Source organism: Ooceraea biroi, chromosome 4 (assembly GCF_003672135.1).
Source record: "Ooceraea biroi isolate clonal line C1 chromosome 4, Obir_v5.4, whole genome shotgun sequence".
NCBI classification, from domain to species: Eukaryota; Metazoa; Arthropoda; class Insecta; order Hymenoptera; family Formicidae; genus Ooceraea; species Ooceraea biroi.
In genome coordinates, this window is record NC_039509.1 from 10,605,617 (window position 1) to 10,627,100 (window position 21,484).

At 32.7% G+C, this 21,484-nt stretch overlaps 3 protein-coding genes across 5 annotated transcripts in view; all 3 read right to left on the reverse strand.

Annotated features, from left to right (window-relative positions):
• LOC105282608 overlaps window positions 1–13,605 on the reverse strand; it is an 83,689-nt gene extending 70,084 nt beyond the window's left edge. Inside the window, exon 1 of one of the 2 annotated variants that reach the window (XM_026969297.1) lies at window positions 13,277–13,605. The gene's annotated coding sequence lies outside the window, so the exon portion shown is untranslated. Of the gene's footprint in view, window positions 1–5,742; window positions 5,768–13,276 lie in introns of those variants that run through there. The other variant, XM_026969296.1, reaches the window with a different exon arrangement.
• On the reverse strand, window positions 1,054–4,933 carry LOC113561860. Of its 2 annotated transcripts, none has more exons than XM_026969336.1 (7): window positions 4,841–4,933; window positions 3,758–4,681; window positions 3,036–3,155; window positions 2,795–2,912; window positions 1,665–1,910; window positions 1,424–1,540; window positions 1,054–1,144 (listed from the first exon to the last, which is right to left on the reverse strand). In XM_026969336.1, the coding sequence occupies exons 2-6, from the start codon at window positions 3,902–3,904 to the stop codon at window positions 1,488–1,490; spliced, it is 684 nt and encodes a 227-aa protein (XP_026825137.1). In that variant the 5' UTR covers window positions 3,905–4,681; window positions 4,841–4,933; the 3' UTR covers window positions 1,054–1,144; window positions 1,424–1,487. The 2 variants fall into 2 exon arrangements, with proteins under 2 accessions (XP_026825137.1, XP_026825136.1); XM_026969335.1 differs by having other exon boundaries at window positions 1,056–1,144; window positions 1,412–1,540.
• LOC105282621 lies at window positions 4,815–21,393 on the reverse strand. Its single transcript, XM_026969260.1, has 21 exons — window positions 21,123–21,393; window positions 20,689–20,988; window positions 20,366–20,587; window positions 19,386–19,495; window positions 17,423–19,166; window positions 16,677–16,796; window positions 16,440–16,557; window positions 16,023–16,287; window positions 15,792–15,908; window positions 15,421–15,511; window positions 14,992–15,137; window positions 14,615–14,810; window positions 9,776–10,036; window positions 8,561–8,680; window positions 8,328–8,445; window positions 7,608–7,872; window positions 7,380–7,496; window positions 7,006–7,096; window positions 6,594–6,739; window positions 6,302–6,434; window positions 4,815–5,833 (listed from the first exon to the last, which is right to left on the reverse strand). The coding sequence occupies exons 5-21, from the start codon at window positions 17,567–17,569 to the stop codon at window positions 5,783–5,785; spliced, it is 2,502 nt and encodes an 833-aa protein (XP_026825061.1). The 5' UTR covers window positions 17,570–19,166; window positions 19,386–19,495; window positions 20,366–20,587; window positions 20,689–20,988; window positions 21,123–21,393; the 3' UTR covers window positions 4,815–5,782.
• Between the last annotated feature and the right edge of the window lie 91 nt (window positions 21,394–21,484).

The window sequence follows — 21,484 nt, forward strand, 5'->3', positions numbered from 1 at the left end:
AAATCCTGTATAATCAATGTATATAATACGTGTTGGAGCAAGTTTTGCATGATTCCATTATAGTAATATAATAAAACGTTAACACGAGGATACCACGCACAATACTTCCATAAAAGTAATATGACTTTCTTCTTCATCATGTTGAGTGAGCCGACCTCTCGTTGGTCAGATAGTAACGCTCACTTACTCTTATGCGATTAATACGATCGATCAGTCCGTACATGTGAAAACTTAAATATCCTTAGTTATAGTAACGGAATAATGAATCTTTTTCTAGCCTGTGGAATCCCATAACCTGCTTGCTTCAACAATGCCTACAAGTAAATGAAATAGCTTTACTGTTGCGAAACATTCTAAAGATGCTGTAAATAATCCATAGATATTCAGAGAGAAAATTTTATTGCTCCTTTGTAATAGCAATAGTATCAGTTTCTGTATGTGTAACGGTGCTAAGTACCATGCAACGTTGTATCTAGAAAAAAATGATTAAAATAAAATTAACAATGTGAGAAGTATAAGACAATAGATTAATAAATTTTTCGTATATATGAATGAGTTTATAATTTGTATTTTCCTCATTAAAAGCTATTAGGAAAGTTGCAAACACCACACCTAAGTTTACTACGTAATTACATATACACTATTGCTTACGTAATTACATATACGTGATTACTATGATCTATAACTTCTTGCCCAGCATAATTCGATACGAACATTATCGTCAGAATGAAAGATACAACCGAAAAGTGTATAAGTACCTCGTTCATCTCCTCCATAAGTGCTTCTATTTGAAATACCTAAAATATCATAGTTGTGTGATCAACATTTTATAAAACGCAGCACTTTGCACAAAATCTAAAGATTTCTACAGATAAAGTGAAAGATAAAAAAACAATTATCTTAGATATATATTTTTTTCGTTAGCGTTTAATTCTACCATATAAGTAGCAAAATTTAATATTCGGATTTCATCTTTCTTGATTTTCCATGTTTTAAGATTACTAAGATGTTAATTGTAAGTCGCTTGTAAATATCTTGAAAGTAAAAACTCACTTGAGAAAGATTGCAACTCACGCAAAGCACAGTAGTTATTACCAAAATGAAAGTTGTTCCTTCAAGACTAGTTTCGAAGCATTTAGCGCACCTTAAACAGATATTATTATTAAACAATAAAAGTATTATATCAATCAGTATCAATATAAAAGTTTCAATTAAACTTCAATTATACAATATTTCTAGATATTTTCAATGGCGATCATTTGCTATTGTTTTATTAGTTACATGATGTAAAATCGTGGTATTTGTATAACTACTACTTTATGTTTTTATAATAAATGACAGCAAACTTATAACTGTTAAAATGCTTTATTAGCGTCATTTATATGTATGTGTAATGTGCACATTTTATCACCTAAATACTAACTGCATAGCTTGGCGTTGTATATCTATGGCACATATCATCTCTCTCCATATTATAATTTTATTCTTTATATCAAAGTTATGTAACAACTCGGGCGCCATTGCTTGTTCAATACGATAACTGTAAATAACATTGCTGCTGTTATTAAATCACATTTTCAGATTTTTTGAAACAGAACATGTAATTCTTCTGATAATCTAATTCGTCGTTTAATCATTTCTTTACCTGGCAATTTCAAACATACCGCAGATATGCTGCAAATACGAAAACAACATTGTTCCCGTCCCTACACATACAATTAACCCTATAGTACTGGCTGCATTCAAATGCACAACAATTAAAAAATAATATTTCTCTGAGACATTGAAATACGTGGTCACAAATTGCATCATGTGAATTGCATAGGACTCATTTCTCGGTATAATGATGTCAAGAATGTACGGCCAGTATACTATAACGGAATTGCCAAACAGGCAGCATACAAGAAGTACTAAAAACAATAAAGTTTTTATATAATAACAAGTTGTTATTTGTATTTCCAATATTCATGAACTTTGTTTTAATCTATTTTTTTATATTGTGCTAATAAAAACTTTTTTATGAACTTTTATATATTTATATACAGGGTGTCCTAGAATTGTGTATGAAGCGCTCGTGAGCGGGTAGAATGCATCGAATTGAGAAGAAAAGTCCTTTGCCGTTTTGAAATTTTCGCAATAGTTAACGAGTTATTAATTATTAAAAATCGCTATATTAGTCTGGCCTACCGCCGAATGCAAGCGCGCGGCAAGAACGCATCGAACTGAAAAGAAATATCTTTTATCGTTTTGAAATTTTCGCAATAGTTAACGAGTTATTAATTATTAAAAATCGCTATATTAGTCTGGCCTACCACCGAATGCAAGCGCGCGGCAAGAACGCATCGAACTGAAAAGAAATATCTTTTATCGTTTTGAAATTTTCGCAATAGTTAACGAGTTATTAATTATTAAAAATCGCTATATTAGTCCGGCCTACCGCCGAATGCAAGCGCGCGGCAAGATGCGACCGCCTAGAGATCGAGGTTGCTAGGCAAGCGGAGAATTGTTTATTACAAGTCGCTCTTGCCTAGCCATTGCCACTTGTAATAAACAATTCCCCGCGCGCCTAGCAACCTCGATCTCTAGGCGGTCACATCTTGCCGCGCGTTTGCATTCGGCGGTAGGCCGGACTAATATAGCGATTTTTAATAATTAATAACTCGTTAACTATTGCGAAAATTTCAAAACGGCAAAGGACTTTTCTTCTCAATTCGATGCATTCTACCCGCTCACGAGAGCTTCATACAGAATTCTGGGACACCCTGTATATTTCTTTCTTCTCACTTTTACTTACTTATTACTATAGTAGTAATATGTTTTCCAATGTATCCATATTTGTCATAGATAGCAATTTCGTTTCTATCCTTTAGCCGGTCGTAGATGTATTGCAATTGATTGAGTATACATTTCATCTATCGTGTTAATAATATATTATGCCATATAATATTTTATACGCAAAGTTTTAAAGGACATTGTCACATACAAGGATTTATGGCAGCAGCTTTCTTTCTGGAGGAAGTAATGGCATAACTTACAGTTTTCATGTGAATCCAATATGAGACGGGCGGACCCGTGATCATAATATAAATTGTCGTGGAAGAGACTATTCTGACAATAAAATCGAAACTACATTCTGCAATGAAAAGCCTTGAGAGCTGCAAACATTAAATTTATTGATCTCAGTGGCGAATTGTTAATTATATAATGCTACATTACATACTTCAATAATACTTAACAGGCTCATAGAAACGAAAAATTAAATTACCCGAAGTACTAAACTAGTATACCAAAGTTAAAATGACGTCAGTCAAACTAGGAAGTACTAGTCTAGTTATGTCAAATATTTCTAGTTTTTTGTATATCACAGATAATGTATATAAATATGAATGTTCTTTCGCGTTCTTTTGTTTACAAAAATTTTTTCTAAATACATATGTATGTTCTACCAAATGTAAATATAATTAATACATTTCATATAGATGTTACTTATTAAAAATTAATATATTTTTTATAATAGAGCTTCTCCATAATAAACAATAATTTTGTGTACACTTTTAGTTTTACATTTTTATAATTTTCATGGTATTAAACTGTCATTAAAATGTTATTAAAGAGGCACACGTTATGTTACGTCTTTTTAATGATTTAAGGTATAATCTATCCATGACATTAGTCCGTTATTACATTGATCTTTTTCAATCTCTGACCAACTCCGACGTTATTCTCACGTAGGTATCCTAACGATGTATTAACATACCTGAAATACAATGCTGCTTATCAAAAGACTACAAAGCAATGTTGCCTGAAAACGGGTGAATATCGTTTCCTCATCAGGCCATAAGCCGAAAGCGATCAGAAGTAGCCGATTGAGGTTGAAGAACCGCTTCTTAATACAGACCATCATTGACGGTCATTGAAGCTTCGCATTTGACTGCGAAATGAAAATATATAGCGATCCCTCCATTGGTAGAGTGGGTGGTGGGGACAGCACAAAAGGTTTTTTTTGCGACTTTCCTCTCGCCTTGCGTATGTAATTTTCAAGTAAATTGTTTAATTTGTTTAAATTGGCATAAACGTATCGTAAGATGGTGCATGATGTGCTACTATGCAATTGTAAAAGCTGTCTGATGACAATTTACTGTCTCCGCACTTTGAAAAAAATGCTCAATGATTATGAAATTTATCTCACGCGGAAAGAAGAAAACTCTCAACATGCATTTAGTTCCCACGGAAAAATATTCGTAAAGTGATGCCGGAGAAGGAAGTACGCGCAAGCGCAGTTCCCTTTTCCCAGTAGTTCTTGGCGTTTCAGTCCGTTGTGTGCAGTCGTGACGTTCGCATGTGCGTTGTACGGAGCAGCGGTTCATCGATTTTATATACGTACATCTATGGAATTACTGGTAAAGTACTGGTAAAGTGGACAACCATCAAACTGTTACTCGCAATTAATTTTATCTTACACTTAAAGTGAAGGATTTAAAATGTACATTTAAGTGAGAATTCAAGATATTCAAGTTATTGTGGTTTTACTAAATGTAAATTTATTAAATTTACTAAATGTAAATAGGAACAGTACTGTGCATGAATATCGACTTGCGCAATTATATTCATTAAGGGGATCCTGGAGTGGCCAGTGAACTCCGTCGCGGCGTCTGTGTTACCGGCGGAATCGGTGATTTTCCTGCATTTTTCAAGAAATGGATCTTTTTATTGAATTCACAGAATGAAAAATCCTTTTCCACGATGAAAGTACACACAATAATGTAGTGTGGAAAACAGGACTTAACTTTCCAAATGGAAAAAAATCAAAAATTGTGATTTTATAGTGACTTTATAGTACCTTTATTAGAAAAGATGATAACAAAAATAAGTATTTGATTTGGCGACAAGAATTCAATAGATGTTTATTTGCCATAGAAAGACATTTATGAGACAAACTTTTAATAAGACGTTATTGTAGCTCACTACTTTTCGTTATTATGTGCCCAATTTTAATGCGTTCGCTCTTTTTCCCTTTCGTCAAGTACATCTTCTGTTTCTCTCTGGAAAGATATACATATACCGTCAATCTAATATGCTAAAGTGTTGGCCTGTAAAACAAATATTGCTAAGATATATATAACATATAAAAAAAATTACATTTATTAGATTTTTATACACATAAAAGATATTTTATTGTTATAAAACGTATTCTAAATTTACCGATCATCCTTCATATGATGTACACCTTCTTTAATAAATCTTTGTTAACAAAGTAACTATTCTGATAATACTGACGTAGCCATCATCTCAAAATGCGTTTAAATTTTCTTTATTCGATTAATTATTTCTTTAGTCTTTATCATTGATATTTTAGTCATTCTTAGATGCAGTGTATGCATGATGCACAATGTATTAATCACGAATGCACGAATACTCATTATCAACATCTGTAAATCCCAGATTTGCTGTTAAGTCATTTGAACAGTGCAAGAAAACATAAGTTTAGATTTCCCTCGCTTTGTATGTTTGATAACGTGAAAATATTACTTACATTGTAGAAATTTCATTAAAATAATATCCTATATGTTTCAATGTGAGAGGTATTTTCTTGTCGTCAATTTCGTCGGTTCTATGACTAATTGTGCATGTATTTCAACTAATGCAACATTTGTCTGTTTATTTTGTAGGAAGTATGTACATGTATATGTATATGTGTGTTTTATATCTACCACTTACTTTATTGTTTATTTTAATACCTACTTTATTCTAATATACTATCAGACAAGTTATCTGCTTGTTATTACTGCATGGAGTACATGAAGGTGAAATAGGACATTGATGCACTAATCAGCTACAAACAAGTACGTTCCTGTTTGCAATACTTGCACAAGATGCGGCATTATTCATACAATGTATTATAAGTATATAATAAAAAATATATAAATATATTAAATGTGTTAATATATTATAGAAATACATACAATATATATATAATACAATCAATGTATGTAATATGTGTTGGAGCAAGTTTTGCATGCTTCCATTAGCAATATAAAAATACATTAAAACAAACATAACGCGCGCAATAAAAGTTACATAACTTTTTTCTTCATTGTGCTAAGTGAGCCTACCTCTCGTTGGACAAATAGTCATGCTCACTCTTATGCGATTAATATGATCGATTAGCTAGTTCATATACGTGAAAAGTTAAATACCCTTAGTTATAGAAAAGGAAATTATCTCGAATCTTTTTCTACCCTGCGGAATAAAATAACCAGCTTGCTTCAACAATACCTAAAAATAAATGAAATAGCTTTACTGTAGCAAAACATTCTAAAGATGCTGTAAATAATCCACCGACATTCAGAGAGAAAACTTTATTGCTCCTTTCTAATAGAAACAGTATTAGTTTCTGTATGTGTAACGGTGCTAAATACCATGAGACATTGTATCTATAAAAAAATGATTAAAATAAAATTAATAATGTGAGAAGTATGAGATAATAGATTAATAATGTTTCGTACATATGAATGAGTTTTTCAATTCGTATTTTCCTCATTAAAAGCTATTAAGACGAAGTTGCAAGCACCACAGGTAAGACTATCACTTACGTAATTACATATACGTGATTACTATGATCTGTAACTTCTTGCCCAACATAATTGGATAGGAAAAGGATCGTCAAAACGAAAGATACAGCCGAAAGATGTAATAAAACTTGCTCTACTTCCTCCATTGGTGACTCAATTTGAAATATCTAAAATATCATGCTTGTGTGAGCACTGTTTTATACTCATTTTGCACAAAATCTATTGTTTTTCTTACAGATAAAGTAAAAGATATCAAAAAGCAATTGTATTATTAGATATATATTTTCCGTCAACTTTTAACAATTTTATCTATAAAATTAGCAAAATTTAATCTTTTTTTCGTCATTCTTGGTCACGTCTTCTGTCTTTTAAGATTATTATAAGATGTTAGTTGTAAATCGCTTATAAATATCCTAAAAATAAGAAAACTTACTTGAAAAAGGTTGCAACTCAAGCAAACCACAGTAGTTAATATCATAATAAAACATGATCCTTCAATACTACTTATGAAATATTTAGTGAACCTGAAACAGATATTATTATTAAACAATAAAAAGATGTTAGCAGTTAGTAAGAATAACAAAGACTCAATTAAACTTCAATACTATAGTTTTAGCGATATTTTCAATGGCGATCATTTTCTACTATAGTTTTATTAGCTACATGATTCAAAAGTTATCTATGATTCTGTATATGTATAGCTAATATTTAATTTTTTATAACAACTGACAGGAAAACTATAACTGTTACAATAGTTTATTAGCGTCATGTGTAATGTATATATATCAGATTAATATAATTACTAACTCCATAGCTTGGCGTTGTATATCAATGGCACATATCATTTTTCTGCATATCACAATTCTGTTTTTTATATCAAAGTTATGTAACAATTCAATCGCCATTGCTTGTTCAATGCGATAGCTGTAAATAACATTCCTTCTATAATTAAATCATCCTTCCAGATTCTTTGAAACTGAACACGTTATTCTTCTAATAATCTATTAATTCATTTATCACTAATCATTTCTTTACCTGGCAATTTCAAACATACCGCAGACATGCTTGAAATACGAAAACAACATTGTTCCCGTTCCTACCAATATAATTAACCCTGTAGAACAAGCTGCGTTCAAATGCACAAGAACTAAAAAATAATACTTCTCTGAGATTTTGAAGTACTTGGTCACAAATTGCATCGTACGAATTGTATAAGACTCATTTTTCGGTACAACGATATCAAAAACATACGACCAATATACTATGACAGAATTACCACAGAGGGTGCATACAAGGCCTACTGAAAACGAGGAAGAAGTCTTTATATATGTATAATCAGTTTCTATTTGTGTGTTCAATATTCCTGAACTTTGTTTTAATTTTTTGTTCTATGTTGTGCTAATAAAAACTTTTTTATGAATTTTTTATACATATTATAATGTCTTTTATACACAGGGTGTCTCAGAACTCTGGGACCGTCGGTTGATGGCGTATAGTTTGGACTTAGCTGAGTAGAAAAGTCCTGTATCATTTTGTGATTTTTGCTGTATGACCCGCACGCCTTCACAGCTTTTCCACTCGAGATGCGCTCTCAGTCGTTAACTTTAATCGTTAATATCTCCATTAATATTGCGAAAATCGCAAAATGGTACAGGACTTTTTTACTCAGCTAAGTTCAAACTATACGCCATTAACCGGTGGTCCCAGAGTTCTGAGACACCCTGTACTAATTTCTTTCTTATCACATTTTCTTACTTATTACTAGAGTGGTAATTTGTTTTCCAATGTATCCATATTTGTCATAGATAGCAATTTCGTTTCTATCCTTTAGCCGGTCGTAGACGTATTGCAGTTGGTTGAGTACACGTTTGATCTATCGTGTTAAAAATTGTATGCCATATACCGCAAAGTTTGAAAAGATATTATCACGTACAACGATTTATTTATGATAGCTTTCTTTCTGAAGGAAGTATAGAGGCGCAACTTACAGTTTTCAAGTGAATCCAAAATAAGATGGCTGGAACCGTGAGCACGACAAAGAATGACGTGGAAGAGAATATTCTGACAATAAAGTCAAAGTTACATTCTGCAATGAAAAATCTTGAGAACTGCAAACATTAAATTTATTGATTTTAATGACGAACTGTCAATTACATAATGCTAAATCACATACTATATAATAAAATTCAATAATACTCAACAAGCTCACGGGAACGAAAAAAGTCAATTACAATGACCCGAGGTATACGTACTAAACTAGCATATCAAAGTTAAAATGAGGTCAGGGAGACGAGTACTGGTCCCGTTTTGTCAAATATTTATAGATTTTTATAGATTGCAGAAAATATATACAATAGATATGAATGGCTGCATTCAGCAGACTCAACTTGGACAGCGTTACTAGCCCTTTGACTGCAAAAGGCGTATATATATGCTCTCACATGTCCATTAATATACACGAAAGGCGTATGTATACGCCCAGTAAATTGGGCTCAGAACAATACATTTAGGTACTGTTTTCTAAATTGATATAGAATTACAACTTTAATTTACATGTTGCATAGCAATCGAAATAACTGAATATCGAAGATATTGTTTCATGTTCACTTTTTTTTATAAATACGAATTAATCTCAAGTTTGCTGTCATGCGAATATCATACCGTACACAGTGGATTGTTTTCTGTTAGAGTGCGTAGTCAAAAGGTTAAATTTTCTCTGATTCCCTCATTCATTTGGCATACATTTCTAGATCTAAAGGAATACACTAATTGGATGCAAGAACTCACTAAGCGCTCAGTGAACGTTGAGCGTTACTGAATGCAGTCACTTGTTTCGCGCGCGCGCGTACTTTTATCTACAAAACTTCTTTCTAAATACACATATATGTTCTAACAAATTTAAATAAAATTAATATATTTCATATAGATGTTATTTTATTACTTAATAACAATTAAATATTTATTATAACAGATCTTCCTGCTAAACAATAATTTTGTGTAGAATTTTAGTTTTAAGTTTTTATCATTTCGATGTTATTAAAATGTCATTAAAAGTCACAATTATCGCCATATTACGTCTTTTTAATGATTTGAACAATTATCTGTCCATTACTACATTATTACATTAATCATTTTTGGTCAATCTCTGACCAAATCTGACGTTATTCTCACGTCACAGGTATCCTAACGAAGAATTTATATACCTGAAATACAATGCTACTTATTAGAAGACTGCAACATAGCGTTGCCTGAAAACGGGCGAATATTGTTTCCTCGTCAGGCCATAAGCCGAAAGCGACTAGAAGTAACCGATTGGAATTGAAGAACCGCTTCTTAATACAGACCATAATTGACGGTAAGTGAAGTTTCGCATTTGACTGCGAAATGGCAATATATAGCGATTCCTCCCCTGATAGAAGGAGGTAGGCACCAGAGTGTTTTATGACTTTCCTCTCGCCTCGCGTACACAATTTTTAGGTAAATTATGTAATTTGCTTAAATTGGCATAAACGTAACGCAATTTGGTACATGATACTACCAAGCAATTGTACCAGCTGTTTGATGACAATTTAACGTCTCCGTATGAGACAGGCGCTCAAGAAATTTATCTCAGATGAAAAAAAGAAAAATTTCAACATGTTTCCTTCCCACGGTAAAATATTCGTAAAATGATGCCGGAGAAAGAAGTACACGCAAGCGCAATTCCCCTTTCTAGCACTCTTTACTTCTTGGCGTTTCAGTCCGTTGTGTGCAGTCGTGATGTTCGTATGTGCGTTGAGCGGAGCAGCGGTTCATCGATTTTACATACGTATATCTATGGAATTACTGCACGGAAAGAAAAAAATAGTTGCCATAGCTAAAAACTGCGTGTGGTAACTAAATTCAGTCGTAATATATGGACAGCTAAATATTAGCTGTGATACCTATTTTATTAGATAAGGTTCCTAATTCATTAGCTGCAAGAGCAAACATTTTGCTGTAGTTTAGAAATTTATAGCTACGGCAGCAAACATTTTTTAGCAAATCATGATTAGTTATGGTAGCAAAAATTTTTCTTTCTGTGTGGTAAAGTACGGAGAATCATTAAACTCGCAATTAATTTTGTCTTATGCTTAATGAATTACTGAAAATGTACATGTAATTGGGAATTCAAGAACTTCTGTTGTAGTACTAAATGTTAATAGAAGCAATAAAGTGCACGAATCAACTTGCAAACTGTATTCATTAACCAGATATAAGCAATCTTTACGTATTTTTTTTAATTACTACGTTTTTTTGCGTTATTATTCATAGATAATTCATAGAATCTGAAAAGCATTGCGCAATTTATTAGCTTAATTGATTCTGCAACATACGCATGTCAACGCATTATTTTTATTTTACTTATAATTTGTATAGATAACTTTGTAGACATGATGAGTTGGAAAGAAATGCGAAGATTATATATATTTTTCACAACTTTATTCTTGACATAACAATAAAAGGGAAAGAATATATCATATATATAAAAATATGTAAACTCTGCCTCTTTCTCTAACACAAACAATATTAGTTTCTGCATATGAACAGGTGTGTGTATGTGTGTGTGTGTGTGTGTGTGTGTGTTTTAGATGCCATTAAACATATGTTATATCTACAAAAAATCGCTTAAAATCTCCAACATTGTTGCGTGTATATCTTCAATTCATATTTGATAAATACCTCAGGACGCTTAGTATCATCAAAAGCAGACGCAAATAATGATACTCTTAGAGACATTACTCGAAAAAGGTTGAGCTTCGAGCAGCATATAGCACCTATTAAAAAGAAATATAACCTTTCAAAATTAGATATTAAAAATGTGGCACACTTGCTTCAGTGTTTGCGAATGATAGTTTTACATGAACAGATACGCGTAATTTAGATTATCTTTATTCGAAAAATGGTAAGAAAACTACTTAGATTTGGAAACGAAAAGAATTCAATAGATTTATTTGCAATATTTATTTACAGCAAGACATTTATGAGACAAACTTTTAATAGGATTGCTCACCTGTTTTCACTATTCCAGTATTATGTGCTTTGCATCTGCTATTTTCCTTTCGTCAAGTATAGGGGAGACCAGGGCGAAGTCGTCACCGGGGCGGAATCGTCACAACAGTTATTTCAAACTCTATATATTGTGTGAACTCGCCATTAATATTAGCTGCGTTTCGGTATTCACTGCCAATACTGAAAATCTATAGTTTATAATAGCGAGAGAAAAGGAAAGCAAGGGGAGGAGAGGGCTCAGAGCTTTCTCAGACTTTCTGAATATTATAAATTGTGCGGTCGCACAGAAAACAAATCTCCGCAATTATTTTATTACGTTTTTACATAAACTACTTATAGGTTTTCAGTACTGGCAGTGAATAGCGGAACGCAGCCATTGTAAACGCCGCTTATGATGCACACGTGACATGTGTGATTTTCATTATGACAAATGTGTTTTCGGACGTCAAAATGTTTTGCGAAATGTTTTGCGTGTCAAAAAGTTTTAATATTTTAAATATTTTATTTTCTCTCCATATTTTGTGAGTAAGGTAATTCCAAAGAGTATGTATGCTGAACACGATTCCAGTAAAGTTTTTTTTCATTTTCGTTGATTTCTAATATTTCATGAGCGGCCAAACTTGAAATTGAAATCTGTGTCCGGGGCGAAGTTGTCACCAAGCCACCGGGGCGAAGAAACGAGATAAGAAACAGCTGACATTAAACGATACGCTAGAAACGCATGCCACGGCTGGCATGCCGTGCACGGAAACGAATTCGATCCCATGACTTCTTCCATGTCTCGTCATGGTGATACACGGAAATTTAGAACTGCAGCAATGGGCGAAAATCGAAATCAGCAGTGATCGAATTCTGATGACCAAATGTTTATATTTTTCTATTAAAAAATAATAAAATGTATCCTATTATTCTTCATGATCGGAATTATGTTTTTTCATTTAAAATCCAGTGCGAGAATGAAGTGACGACCCGCCCCGGGGATATGACGACTCCGCGCCGGCAAATTTTGACATTTCAATTTTTGCACCTTTGTCGTTTTTATTCTATACCGGTTGAGAACAAAGCGGCATAGACAAAAAATACTCATATAAATTTGTAGCCAGAGTTCACTATTTACAACGGTACACCACATTTCATAAAAATTATGTATTTTGTTGTTAAAAATCGGTGCCGAAAAAAAAGTGACTCTTTACTACATCTTCTCCTTTTCTTTGGAAAGATATACACCATTAATCTAATATGCTATCTAATGTGCTGACCTCTAAAACATGTTGCTAAGGTATATAAAATAAGTTCAATTTATTAGATTTTTATACGCATAAAAAATATTTTATTGTTATAAAACGTATTCTACATTTATCTATCATCCTTTTTTTAGGTGATACGCCATTTCCAATAAATCTTTATTAACAAAGTACCTTCATATTCTAATAACAATATCACCACAGCCATCCCCAAATGTCATTATTCAAGTAATTATTACTTTCATGAATCGTTGATGCTTTGTTTTTCCTTAGATGCATGCATTAATGACAAATGCACGACTACATTACCAACATCTGTAAATCGCAGAAATGCACTTACGTGGTAAGTTACGTAGATAATGCAAGAAGACAAAAGTTAGCTGTTATGTGTGTATGGGTGTGTATGTGTATTAATGACATATTACTTACATTGTGGAAATTTCATTTGAATAATGTCCTATATGTTTCAACGTGAAAGCACCTTTACTGTCGACGATTCTTCGGTGACTGACTGTGTATGTATTTCAACTAACGCAACCTTTGTCTCTTTATTTTGTAGGAAGTATCATAATTTTGAAAGAAATAAAAATATTTTGTACATGTGTTTGTGTGTTTTATATCTACCTACTTTATTCCAATATACTATCAGACTAATTCTCTGCTTGTTATTACTGCATGGAATACAGGAAGGTGAAGTAGGACATTGATGCTTGAACCAGCTACAAACAAGTACGTTCCTGTTTGCAATAGTTGCACAAGGTATGCGACATTATTCATGTAATGTATTTTAAGCATATAATAATAAGTTTATAAATATATAGTAAATGTGTTAATATATTATATAAATACGTACAATATGTGTAATATATATGTATATATCAATGTATATGTGTTGGAGCAAGTTTTGCATTCTTTCATTAGCAATGTAAAAATACATTAAAACAAGGACAACGCGCGCAATACTTCCATAAAGGCCCGTCTACATAGGCCGCAACGCCAGACGCCAGACGCAGCTCGCAGACGCAAACGCAGCAGAGAGAAAACGCGTTCAGAGGCTTAATTTTAAATAATCCTCAATAATATTATAATTATCAACAATTCTCAATAATATTATATTATTAATGACTATATTTTTACATAAAACATATCAAATATCATTATATGTCATTATATCATTGTGTTTTTCGAAAATGGTAAGTTGCGTGAAGTTAGGTCTCCATATGTTTGAAACTGATTTTCATACTTTTTTTTACCGTTTCACGGCACGCAGCGTGCACGCATTCGCTAATCGGCCGTAAGCAACGAGTTGAATCAACTTCAACTTTCTGCGTTGCGTGAAATCAATTTCAAACATATGGAGACCTAACTTTACGCAACCTACCATTTTCGAAAAACATACAATGATATAATGACATATAATAATATTCTATATGTTTTATGTAAAAATATAGTCATTAATAATATAATATTATTGAGAATTATTGATAATTATAATATTATTGAGGATTATTTAAAATTAAGCCTCTGAACGCGTTTTCTCTGTGCTGTGTTTGCGTCTGCGAGCTGCGTCTGGCGTCTGGCGTTGCGGCCTATGTAGACGGGCCTTAAAAGTTATATGACTTTCTTCTTGATTGTGCTGAGTATGAGCTGACATCTCGTTGATCAGATAGTCACGCTCATACTTATGCGATTAATACGATCGATTAGCTAGTCCGTATGTATAAAAACTTAAATATCCTTCGTAATGGAAAACTTAATCTTTTCCTAGTCTGTGGGATCCAGTAACGTGCTTGCTTCAACAATGCCTACAAGTAAATGAAATAGCTTTACTGTTGCAAAACATTCTAGAGATGCTGTAAATAATCCACCGACACTCAGAGAGAAAATTTTACTGCTCCTTTGTAATAGAAACAGTATCAGTTTCTGTATGTGTAACGGTGCTAAATACCATGCAACGTTGTATCTATAAAACCATGATTTAAATAAAATTGATGATAACATGATTTAAATTGACAATATATGAAAAGTATAAGACAATAGAGTAATAATTTTTGGTATATGAATGAGTGTTTTTACTTCGTAGTTTCCTCATTAAAAGCTATTATGACAAAGTTGCAAGTACTACACGTAAGACTATCACTTACGTAACTACATATACGTGATTACTATGATCTGTAACTTCTTGCCCAACATAATTGCATGCAAACAGTATCGTCAGAACTGAAGATACAGCCAAAAGGTGTAATAAAACCTCGTCCATCTTCTCCATAGATGATTCAATTTGAAATATCTAAAATATCAAGGTTGTGTACTCAACATTTTATAAAACACATCACTTTGCACAAAATCTAAAGTTTCCTACAGATAAAGTAAAAGAAAAAAGAAGCATATTATTCGATATATATTTCTCATCAGCTTTTAACAATTCTATCATACCATCAAAAATAGTAACATTTAATATTCGACTTTTTCATCAATCTTGATCACGTTTACGCCTTTTACTGCCTTTTACGATTATTATAAGACATTAGTTCTAAGTGTTTTGTAAACATTCTAAAAGTAAGAAAACTCACTCGATAGAGATTGCAACTCACGCAAAGCACTTTAATTATTATCACAACGAAAGCTCCTCCTTCAATACTAGTTACGAAGCATTTAGCGTACCTTAAACAGGTATTATTATTAAACAATAAAAACATTGTATCAGTACCACTATAAAGCATTTAATAAAATTTCAATTGTACAATATTTCTGGATATTTTCAATCGCGGTCATTTCCTAGTATTGGTTTGTTAGTTATATGATGCAAAAATTATCGTTCTGTATATGTATACCTAATACTTTATCCTTTTATAACAAGTGGCAGAAAAATTATGACTGTTACAATGATTTATTAGCGTCATTTATATGTGTAACGTGCACATATTATCATATAAATACTAACTGCATAGCTTGGCGTTGTATATCTATGGCACATATCATCTCCCTGCATATTATAATTCTGTCCTTTATAGCAAAGTTATGTAACAATTCAGGCGCCATTGCTTGTTCAATACGATAGCTGTAAATAACGTCCCTGCTGTTATTACATCATCTTTCAAACTTATTTGAACCAAAACGTAATTCTTTTGATAATCTAAACATCGGTTGTTTATGCCATTAATCATTTCTTTACCTGGCAATTTCAAACATACCGCAGATATGCTTCAAATATGAAAATAGCATTGTACCCGTTCCTATCACTGCAATTAACCCTGTAGAACAAGCTGCGTTCAAATGCACAAGAACTAAAAAATAATACTTATCTGAGATATTAAAGTACTCGGATATAAATTGCATCGTGTGAATTGCATAAGACTCATTTTTCGGTACAACGATATCAAGAATGTATGGCCAATATACTATGACAGAATTACTACATAGGCCGCATACAAGAAGTACTAGAAAATGAAGAAGTCTTTATATAAAAACAGGTTTTATTTGTATCTCTAATATTCTTCAACCTTTTCTTCTAATCTATTTGTTATATTGTGCTACTAAAAACTGTTTTAAAATCTTTTATATATATTTATTTCATCTCACTTTTTCTTACTTATTGCTATAGTCGTAAAATGTTTTCCAATGTATCCATATTTGTCATAGATAGCAATTTCGTTCCTATCCTTTAGCTGATCATAGATGTATTGCAGTTGGTCCAATAAATATTTGATCTATCGTGATAATAATATTTTATGGTACATAACGCAAAGTTTGAAAAAACATTATCATATTCATAGCTTTATTTATGGCAACCACTTCTTTTTTGGAAGAAAGTAGAAGCACAACTTACAGTTTTTATATTAATCCACGCTAGGAGGGGAAAAAGCGTAAGCATGGCAAAGAATGTCGTGGAAGAGACTATTCTCACAATAAGATCGAAGTTACATTCTACGATGAAAAGTCTTGAGAGCTGCAATGATTACATTTATTGATTTCAGTGGCGAATTGTTAATTATGTAATGCTGAATTACATACTTTAATAATACTCAATAAGCTCACGAAAATGATAAAATCAATTTATAATAACTAAAGGTTCTAAACTAGCATACCAAAGGTAAAATTACGTCAGTGAAACTGGTAAGTACTATAGTCTAGTTATATCAAATGTATAGTTTTTAGGTTTTTATATATGAAAAATAATGTAAATAAATATGCATTGGAAATTTTTTCTAAATATACATATAATATATCTATATCCTAACAAATTTAAATAAAATTACTATATTTCATATAGATGTTATTTTATTACTTAATAAAAATAAATGCATTTTTTATACTAGATCTCCTTCATAATAAACAATCATTTTGCGCATAATTTTAGTTTTACTTGTTTATACCATCCATGTTATTAAAACGTCATTAAAACGTTGTTAAAAAGTCACAAATATGACCGTGTTACATCTGTTTAATGATTTGAGGTATAATCTATCCATGACATTAGTCGTTATTTTAACGTCATTACATTAATCTTTTTCAATCTCTGACCAACTCTGACGTTATTCTCACGTAGATTATCCTAACGAAATAGTGACTTACTTGAAATACAATGCTGCTTATCAAAAGACTACAAAGCAATGTTGCCTGAAAACGGGTGTATATCGTTTCCTTGTCAGGCCACAAGCCGAAAGCGAGTAGAAGTAGCCGATTGAGGCTGAAGAACCGCTTCTTAATACAGACCATCATTGACGGTCAGTGAAGCTTCGCATTTGACTGCGAAATGAAAATATATAGTGATTCCTCAACTGATAGAGGATGATGGCGGCACTACCAGAATGTTTTATGACTTTCCTCTCGCCTCGCACATGTAATTTCCAGGTAAATTATTTAATTTATTAAATTGTCATAACCGTAGCGCAAGATGGTGCATGCGATATTACTACTCAAGTGTAACAGCTGTTCGACGACAATTTACTCTCTCCACATGAGACAGACGCTCAAGAAATTTATTTCAGATGAAAAGAAGAAAAATTTCCACGTGTGTTTCCTTCCCACGGAAAAATATTCGAAAAATGATGCCAGAGACGGAAGTGCGCGCAAGCGCAGTTCCCTTTTCTAATGCTCTATAGCTCTCGGCGTCTCAGTCCGTTATGTGCAGTCGTGATGTTCGCATGTATGTTGCGCGGAGCAGCGGTTCATCAATTTTACATACATCTATGGAATTACTGGTAAAGTATCGGAGAATTATCGAACTGTTACTCGCAATTAAGTGTGCTTTAATGAATTATTGGAAATGAATTGTAAGAATAAATTAAAGATATTCTGTTGTAGTACTAAATGTAAAGAAAAATAATAAATTGCACGAATTCAATCCACTTGCACAATTGCCTATATTCAGTAACTATAGTTATAAGAAATCTTTACGTATTTTGTATTTAATTACTACGTTTTGTTGCATTATTATTGTTAGAAATAGAATATATTAATTTCGGGTAAGTTACGTGAGCGGCAGCACCTTGCGATACATGTTATCGACAGGTGTGTATAATATAAAAAATGGCGATAGATCTAGCGATCGATCACCGAAATCGCGGAGCTCACTCACGTTGCGGACTTCAGAGTGAGCAAACAAAAATAGTAGCAAATAGAGACACGCGAAATTGTCGAAAGATCCAGAACATTCGAGAACAGTTTTGAAACGTATGACTGGTTTTTATTTTTCCTTCGCTAGTGTAAATACGCGATTTGATTTGTATTAACGTAGTTCGTGATTAACTCGACAAATGTGTGATGTCTCTTTAAATCAGTAAATAACTGTTCAGTTCGAGTATAAACTCAAATAATTCGTTCATTTTAACCATGCACTTGGACTTCTATTCTAACAATTATTGATAGATTATTGCATATAAGAATCTGAAAAGCAATTTGTATTAGCTTAATTGTTTCTGCGATTACGCAATGAAAGTTTTTATTTTGTTTACGATTTGTATAGATAACTTTGTAGACATGATGATTTGGGAAGAAATACAAAGATATTATACATATTTTTTACAACTTTCTTCTAAATATAACAATAAAAGGAAAGAAATATGGAAAACTGTCTCTTTGTAACAAAACCAATATTAGTTTCTGCATGTGAACCGGTCTTAGATACCATTAAACATATATCTGTTTTATCTAAAGAAAGGCGGCTTAAAATATAGAACATCATTGTTGCGTATGTATCTTCAATACATATGTGATAAATACCTCAGGACGCATAGTATCATCAAAAGCAGACGCAAAGTATGATACACTTAGAGAGATTTACTCGAAAAAAAGTTGAGCGTCGAGCATATTGCACCTATTAAAAAGAAAAATAACTTTTCAAAATTAGATAATAAAATTATGGCGAACTTGCTTCTGTTCCTGCGAATGACAGTTTTACATAAACAGATATTCATAATTTAGTATCTTTATTCAAAAAGCTGGTAAGAAAACTAATTAATTAATTTGGTGACGAAAAGAATTCAATAGATTTATTTGCAATATTTATTTACAGCAAGACATTTATGAGACAAACTTTTAATATGATCAGTGTAGCTCATCTCTTTTCACTATTACAGTATTATGTGCTTACTCTTAATGCATTCGCTCTTTTTCTCTTTCGTCAAATACGTCTTCTTGTTTTGTCTGGAAAGATATACACCATTAATCTAATATGCTAAAGTGCTGACCTCTAAAAAATATTGCTAATATACAGAGTGTCTGACATAAGGCGAAAAACCTCTCGCCCACAGGTAGATCTCGTCAAACTGAATTAAAAAGTCCTGTACCATTTTGCAAACAACCACGTAAAATTTCGAATAATTAAGTAAAGAAAGTTCGCTAATTCAGTGGACGCGATTGGCAGCGAGGGAAGTAGGTATGAATGACGTAAAAAAACGGCTAGTCGCGCGCGCGACGTGATATCAGCGAGTATCGGATTCAGGATCGGATTACAGCGGCAAGCGAGACGACGCGTGGACAATAATTTCTCAGCGTCTCATTCATGTGCTCGTGTTGCCGAGAAAGTGTTGTCACGTATTTCTTTTTGTTGTTTGGGCGCGACGCGATAACAGCGAGCATCGGATTACAGCGGCAGGCGAGACGACGCATGGACAACCCTTTCTCGGCAACGCAAGCGCATGAATGAGACGCTGAGAAATTATTGTCCATGCGTCGTCTCGCCTGCCGCTGTAATCCGATACTCGCTGCTATCGCGTTCGTGTCGCGTGCGCGGCTAGCCGTTTTTTACGTTATTCATGCCTTCTTCCCTCGCTGCCAATCGCATCCACTGAATTAGCGAACTTTCTTTACTTAATTACTCGAAATTTTACGTGATTGTTTGCAAAATGGTACAGGACTTTTTAATTCAGTTTGACGAGATCTACTTGTGGACGAGAGGTTTTTCGCCTTATGTCAGACACCGTGTATATATATCTTAAATGAAACATAAATTCATTAGATTTTTATACACATAAAAGAGGTAACTTATTGATGTAAAACATAGTCTAAATTTACCATTTTTCATATGATGTACAGTACACCTTCTTCAATAAATCTTTGTTAACAAAGTAACTTCTTATCCTAATAACAATTTCGCTGCAGCTATCAACCTCAAATGCGACCAAATTTTCTTTATTCGAACATTATCATTTTCTTCATTATCAGTCATTAATTTTGTTTTTTCTTAGATGCATCGCATGCATTAATCACGAATGCCCGAATACTCATTATCAACATCTGTGAATCGCAGAATTGCTGTTAAGTCATTTAGACAGTGCAAGAAAATATAAGCGTAGCTTTCTCTCGCTGTGTGTGTGTATTAATGACATATTACTTACATTGTGGAAATTTCGTTTAAATACTATCCCATATGTTTCACCATGAAAGGTGTACTTTACTGTCGTCGATTTCATCGGTTCTGTGATGTGTTGACTGTGCATATATTTCAACTAATGCAACTTTTGTCTGTTTATTTTGTAGGAAGTGTTGCAATTTCGAAAGAAATAACAATATATTGTATGTGTATGTGTGTTTTACATCTACCTACTTTATTCCAATATACTATCAGACTAGTTATCTGCTTGTTATTACTGCATGGAATACATGAAGGTGAAGTAGGACAGTGATGCTTTAACCAGCTGCAAACAAGTACGTTCCTGCTTGCAATATTTGCACAAGGTATGCGACATTATTCATGTAATGTATTTTAAGCATATAATAATAAGTTTATAAATATATAGTAAATGTGTTGATATATTATATAAATACGTACAATATGTGTAATATATATGTATATATCAATGTATATGTGTTGGAGCAAGTTTTGCATTCTTTCATTAGCAATGTAAAAATACATTAAACAAGGACAACGCGCGCAATACTTCCATAAAAGTTATATGACTTTCTTCTTGATTGTGCTGAGTATGAGCTGACATCTCGTTGATCAGATAGTCACGCTCATACTTATGCGATTAATACGATCGATTAGCTAGTCCATATGTATAAAAACTTAAATATCCTTTGTAAAGGAAAAATGAATCTTTTTCTAGTCTGTGGGATCCAGTAACGTGCTTGCTTCAACAATGCCTACAAGTAAATGAAATAGCTTTACTGTTGCAAAACATTCTAGAGATG